General features: G+C 29.5%; 1 protein-coding gene across 1 annotated transcript; it reads left to right on the top strand.

Annotated features, from left to right (window-relative positions):
- Positions 1-417: 417 nt before the first annotated feature.
- On the top strand, positions 418-1323 carry LOC109799802 (dehydration-responsive element-binding protein 1E). Its single transcript, XM_020360436.3, has one exon. The coding sequence runs from the start codon at positions 447-449 to the stop codon at positions 1086-1088; it is 642 nt and encodes a 213-aa protein (XP_020216025.1). The 5' UTR covers positions 418-446; the 3' UTR covers positions 1089-1323.
- The last annotated feature ends 6237 nt before the right edge of the window (positions 1324-7560 follow it).

Raw genomic sequence — 7560 nt, 5'->3', positions numbered from 1 at the left:
TAAATAATTAAATTACTATTTTTTTTTATAAAATATTGGTCCAAATATTTTTAATTATTTTATATAAATCAAAATAATTTTAAGAATAGTATAAAAGGTTTTATTTACAAAAATTGAGAAAGATTTATAAATTTTTTATTCAATTTATTCCTTGTAATTTGTAAGTAAGTGTAAAAAAATTTAATTTATCATGACTTATAATATATCAAAAATATTTTTACTAAATTCAAACATTATATATATATATATATATAAGATTATAGTAGAATTTGTGTTTATATAAACTTAAAGAATTATTGATGTGAAGGTGATGAGGAAGAGGGGCCCACCCGTGTGGAGTCCGATAGCGTGTCCGCATAGTGGCCTCTTACGTGGTCCAACCTCTCCTCAAAAAGCTATATAAATCCCACGCAAACTCACTTGTTCAACAACACTAACTTCCTGGGATGAACAATTTGAAATCAGCACTGGAGGAGTCAGAAGCGTCGTATTCGTCGGAAACCAGTTCAATTCGGAGCGCTAGCGGCGCCCACTCTGACGACCAAGTCATACTCGCTTCAGCGCGGCCAAAGAAGCGAGCGGGGCGGAGAGTGTTCAAGGAGACACGACACCCCGTGTACCGAGGAGTGCGTCGCAGGAACAACAACAAGTGGGTCTGCGAGATGCGTGTGCCCAACAAAAACTCCCGGATTTGGCTCGGAACCTACGCCACGCCCGAAATCGCAGCGCGCGCGCACGACGTCGCCGCCCTTGCGCTCCGGGGAAAGTCCGCCTGCCTCAACTTCGCCGACTCCGTCTGGCGCCTGGCGGTCCCGGCCACCACCGACGCGGAGGAGATTCGAAAAGCGGCGGTGGAGGCTGCTGAGTCATTTGCGGCTGAGGACGTTCATGAGTGCCAGCAACAGCAGCAGCAACTGCAACAAGAGGGAATGCATGTGGATGAGGTTCATGAGTTGCATGATTTGCTTTTGAGCATCGCAAACGAGCCTTTGATGTCTCCTCCTCCTTCTGCAAGAGATCATGGAAGGGACTGGAATGACGTCCACATTTTTGATGCTGAAGTCTCCTTATGGAACTTTTCAATTTGACGCCTACCCACTCCACACTTTAATTAATTAGAGTTAGTTAACTCATCATTCAGTTCATTACCCTTTTTCAGTGTGACTAGGAGTGAAGCAATGTTGTGTATAAAAAGAATCACCACTCTCGACTAAGTTCAGTGGATAGTGTAAGAGTAGAGATATTTATGAGTAATTTTTATTCACTTTAAATGTGTTTTATTATGTTATATTATTTATAAATTATTTTATTATATTTTTATAATTTTTGTTTAAGTTGTTCATAAGTATTTTTATTTTTTTGACAATTCATACTTCATTTTTTGTTCTCATCAATAATATTAATCTAATAGACTAGTTCCACTAAACAGTTTCACAGAATAAGAAATGTTGCTTCAAGAAGCAACGGAAGAAAATCTTTTTCAACTTTGATGCTATATCAGTCAACCTTAATAAAAATTTCTAGTAACTTACGTCACTTACTCACAAGAACCTCCTATTGAAATTATATGCTACTTGTATGTATGATATGTTTCTGATTTTCATATAATCAAAATTTAAAATCATAGTGGTTGACGTGATTTTATGATTTTAAAACCCTAAACAAATTAAAATCATAGTGGTGACGTGATTTTAATGGGAAGTAAATAAAACAGCTGTTCCCACCCCAGGAGTGTAAAGAGACGCACTAAGAGGACTTTGGTTTGACTTTGACTTCGTAATCCATATATATGACTTCACCATCTGACGTCACAAGAACCATGGCTTCCACTTGGTTGGTTTTTATTTATCATATACATACAGTAACTCAAGTATTAGTGTATTACACAAGGAAAATATCCTCTCACTCAATTTTTCACACGTGTTCCGCACAACATTTTGTGGCTTCTAATTACTGATTAAGAGACACAATATATCTTTACTGCACGACGAATTTATTAATACTCCCTTGCATCATAATTTTTAGGGTCGGAAATGAGTGTCCAACTTGAAAATATTTAAATTAATTTATCAATTTTAAATATGATTAATTATTCTTTATCTAATTATGTTGAAATAAAACTTAGCTAGGATTCGGGCCTTTTATCGGATAGCTATTTCGTAATATTCCAAATTTTCAAAATTATTATTTTTTATTTGAAAATTTAAACTTCTCGAAGAAACTATAAACTCTAAGAGTGTAGCACAATACTTCAAAAGCTTATAAAGTTATTTAACTAAATAAATTTATTTGATTTATATAAATTTATTTTAAGAGTTTATACGTTAATTTTATAAGTTAATTGAAATAGTTTATAACTTAAATTTTTTATTTTTTAAAAAAATTTCTCCTTTTTTATCCTCATCAATTTATTTTAAATTATTTTCTAATCTTTTTATTTATTTAGAAACTATTTTGTTTATCATGTTATTATCTCACACTAATTATAAAAATTGTTTTATGTTACTTCACATTTTATCAATTAATATTATTAAATACTTTCAATTCAATTAACTAATTTATAAGTTTTTTTATTTATTTACTTTTTTAGCTCCCGAAAATATAATTAGCTAATTCATAAGTTTCTAACTTTCTTTAGCTATTGATTTATAGCTTATAAGTTTTTGGTTAACTTACAAACTAACTCAAAGGTTATAAACTAATAAACTAATTTTATTAGGCAAGCACTACGTAATTCAAGAATTAACTAAACTTATTTAAGAGATAATTATATCACATTTAACATAATTACTTAGTGTTTAAACATCATATACCAAATTCTTTATTAGTATTTTTAATATTTATAATTCTTATATGTAAATATTAAAGTTATTATGTTTTATATGCATAGATCTTACATTTAAATTTTGGTATCGTAATTTTGATGAATAAAAAAATTATATTTTATTCGATATTTGAGTGTGTAGATGAATTTTTATTTTTAGATTTTACTATTTGAATAATTAATGGACATTTTCTCATACTTTTATTAATCTTATCTTATATATTTTTGTGTTTTATAAATTCTCGTTTTTTTAAAAAGAAAATTTAAGTGCACTTTTGAAACTTTTTGAAAATTATATTTTTTATTAGATTGAAATATTGTTTTACTCCTTATAATTATTTTGTTTATTTTTCATTCCTCATAAATATAAAATCACTTATTTTGATATTTATAAAATGAGTGAATTTTGATTTTAATTCTCATAAAATATTTTACAATAATTTTATCCTTCTAACATATAAAAGAATTATTTTTTTGTTCTTAATATTTGTTATGGTAAATACACAACATTTATCTTGTGGATTTATATATATATATATGTGTGTGAAATTGCAAGACCTTTCATTAAACATAAGTAGTTGTTGAATGTCATATAAAAATGACTAGAAACAATTACTTCCTCTTTCTCTAACATAAAAAAAATAATTAAAATTCACTTATTTTATAGAAATTAAAAATATATTTAACCTTTTTATTTTTATCCAGAAAGCAATCCACGTAGGAGTAAATGAATTAAATGCAATACAAACAAAATAAATAAATTCTATTTAGTTAGTAAAATTAATCTGGTTCAATTCATTTAAATGTGGGGGCTAATAGGTTTTGAATAAACAGGCCAGAACTATAGATACAATTGAAGCATGCACGTGTAAAAAATTTAAAATAATACAATAAAATCAACGTAAAAGAAAAGGTCAAACTCATCAAATTTAGCTCCACGAGCACGTTTCCTTTTTTAAATATCACTTTATTATTCGTTCTTACGGTCAACACTCTCAAGTGGGTAATGGGTTGGTTATCGTTTGCAATTGCATAGTCTCAGTTGAGTCATGACTGAGTCACTTTATCTATCTGTACTGCGCAACCTTGATTAACCTTTCATTACATTTTCTGTTCTGTATCCTTCGCGCAATTTGTCCTTTTATGTTTCCCCTTTCCTTTCTTGTTACGTTTCAAATAAACGGCACGCTCCGTTGTTAACTATGACTCTCGTATTTCCGAACAACATGTGGTTCCCTTTGTTTCTTCCTTTTGAAATGGATAAGTGTGATATTTACTTTAATTTTATGGTATAATTTAAAATATTTATTTTATTTATTTATTATTTGAGATCTTTATTTATTAAAATTTATCTTGATTTATAGAAAGTTAATTCTAGCCTGTAATTCATATTTTTAGATAATTTATAATTTTTCTAATGTTATTTTATAATTGAGAAAGAAAACGATAGAAAATATTGAAAGAAGCAAATAAAAAATTTGTCAAAGCATTGAGAAAAGAGAAAAATATTTGGTTAAGTTTTCAGGTCGAGCGATAATCTTCTGAAAACAAATTCAAGTTTTCACGTTAAATGTAAAATTCATGCTTAACGTCTTAACTCAAGAGATTTCTTTTCTTATTGTTTCTTGTCTCATACTAAGTGTAAAAATACATGCTTAGTATTAGAAGTGTTGATATTACAAGAAATATTGATATCACTTATGGATAAGATCCATCTGGAATCTAGTAAATCTGTGGATAACATCAACGATGTCTAACCTTGACGATGGTGCTACAATGATGAGACCTTGGCAACAGTAAGTGGTGATTCTCTTAGGTTGGACGACAGACAGTTGTGCTTCAAATGGCGTGAGACCGGATGAAGACCACAATGGCATAAGTTTTTTTCTTTTGTTGGGATCGATAATTTCTTTTTTCCTTTTGTTATATAAATATAAATACAAATTATTATATAATATGAGTGTATAAATTATTGGCAAACACTGACTCCTCTCCATTCGACTCTTTTGAAATACACTTGTGTTACTTAAACTATTATTTAACAATATAAGATATTGGGATTTTGTTATATAAATATAAATTATTATATATTATAAGTTTAATCATTATATTAGTTCTTAATTTTTGAATTTATTATTTTCATTCTTTGATTTATTTCTTATGCTCAATAATTTCATAATTTTATTTTAAAAATATCAATTAAAATTTTGTTAAAATTTGTTCAATTAAGTTTATTTATTTTAAAATTCAATTTGCTCTTATTTTTTTACAAAGAAAAATATTTGAAGTTTATAAGAAAAAAATTGGACTAAATAAATCTCATTTTAAAAAAATTAAAGACTTCATTGAACTTTTTAAAATAAATGGATTAGATTCAGCTTAATAAATAAAGAAAGAGACCAAATATTAAACCTTTTAAAAATAAGAGGACCGAGTTGAACAAAAATAAAAAGTTAAAATACTTTTTTAGTTATAATTTTACTTACTTTACAATTTAGTCATTATAGTTTAAAATATACTTTTTTGTCCCCATTTTTAATCCTTGTAGTTTAACATAGATCTTTTTAATCTCTATATTTACAATTTAAAAAAAAATAGTTTCTATTGTAACACCTTTTACCATGCATGTCATAACACATGATATAATATAAAACTGAAATAAAAATTATAAAGGAATTAAAATCAAACTACCCAATTTAAATAACATTAATCAAATCCTAATTCATTCTAAGTTTTAACTACTTCCCGATGTCATAAATCATGTCAAAGATATCCAACATTGAAGACTAGACCCCATCACCAACATTCTCAACACCATATGTTGATGATCACCTATAACAACCACAAGAAATGAATACAAGAGAAAAGGGAGTGAAAAACATCTCACTTTGACTCACAGTGCAAAAATGCAAATAAACTATGCAAATACAAACAACACATACAATAAGATATAACATACACAATTAATCATTATCATTATATTTAGTTCATTCATAACATAATAAACAACATCAAATAAGATTATAATGCATATGTAATGGACATGAACTACATGTTATCATGCATATGACACTAATAAAATATTGTACTTATACTTGTCGTTGGTAATACACTAGAGTAATTTAGGAGTACATGTCAAGTCACGCTCTCTATGCACTCTCAATAAAAAAAAACATGCTACTAGGATCTGATTGGGATAGCTAAGCCGCACAAGATACATTTCATGCTCATAATGACATAACTAGAACTTTCAAATCGAGCTATCCCCAAGGTTGGTTCTCAAACTTTTACACAAGGGACATTTTCTAATGGTGTATTTCACATCGTACCCTTACAAAAATATTTTTATGCATATGATGCATGTTAAACAAATTCTATGCATTACATTCACAAAGTTCCATAATTTCACATCTCACACATTCATCATATCTCATTATTCATCACATACTCTCATATAATCATCAACAGAGATCAATTCATATCCACATCAACATTACATCACAAGAGTTATAACATAAGGTTAAACAAAACAAAGAAAAACAGAGGAATCACTCACAGAACAACATCCAACAACACACATTCCATGCCTGGCATGATACCTCTTGAGGACCACATTAATCTATGTCTGAAACGCACCTTACATGACCGAGCCCACACCCAACAAGAACACCACCGAGAGTTCTCTGGATTGTCCACATCTAGCAAAAGTCAACTCATGCTCGATAGAAGAGTCGTAGGAAATCCTTGGAGCTTTCGCATGCGGTGAGGGTCATCCTATGCTCGACGTGAAAGACTCCGAGAGTAAACTTTGTTCTCGACCTCAAGGATGTTCGTGAAGCTCAGTGACGTATAAAAAATGACTCGCTCTTCTGTAAAATCATGAATTCTCAAACATGCACATCAAATTCTTGGAGCTTTCGCATGCGGTGAGGGTCATCCTATGCTCGACGTGAAAGACTCCGAGAGTAAACTTTGTTCTCGACCTCAAGGATGTTCGTGAAGCTCAGTGACGTATAAAAAATGACTCGCTCTTCTGTAAAATCATGAATTCTCAAACATGCACATCAAATTCAATGCAAAATCAGATGTGAAATTTGAAAAGGTTATCGCATGATTATTATAACTACATTTGATTAGACAAATATGACTGGTTATATTGATATATATTTTTTGTTAGGCTTAAAATGTAACTTAGCATCTTATTTATATATGTTTTTTATTCTGTCGATAATAATTAACACAATTAATCCAAACAAATTTATATTTGTTTATTTATAGACACAAATATGAAAATAAATTTAATATTTTGAGTATTTTTCTGAATATAGATAACCTAAACATATTTTAAGTGTTTTCATTTTATGAAAATTAAAAATAAGTTCTTAAAGTAAAATAAATTTTTAAATTTTGAAATAATTAAAAAAATATTTTCTCAGACTAAAAGTCCGTTTAGCTCAGTTGTAATAATGGGTTATTTCAAAATTCGGTGATAACTTCATTTGCTATTGGGCTTAAACAAGGCCTAGCATGTGACCCTCACTCGTGTCGACATGCCATCAGGACAGCACGTGCTCCATGTGAAGTTTCCGGTGCAAATGAAAACCCTAATCGAGGTCCATCCAACGGTCCCAATTGAAAGTGAGTTCCCCACCCGATCCAAGGGCCCCAACCGACGCATTTAATTTTGAGAAAATATTTGCATTTTTGTATTTTATATTTTTATAGTATCTGAAAGT

Source organism: Cajanus cajan, chromosome 11 (assembly GCF_000230855.2).
Source record: "Cajanus cajan strain Asha chromosome 11, NIPB_CcT2T_4, whole genome shotgun sequence".
Classification (NCBI taxonomy): Eukaryota; Viridiplantae; Streptophyta; class Magnoliopsida; order Fabales; family Fabaceae; genus Cajanus; species Cajanus cajan.
Note: the sequence above shows the minus strand (reverse complement) of the source record. Positions and strands in the feature narration are given on the sequence as shown.

What these genes read in the sequence shown, in the direction of transcription:
- LOC109799802 (XM_020360436.3), top strand. Translation starts at nt 447, where the DNA reads ATGAACAATTTGAAATCAGCACTGGAGGAGTCAGAAGCGTCGTATTCG.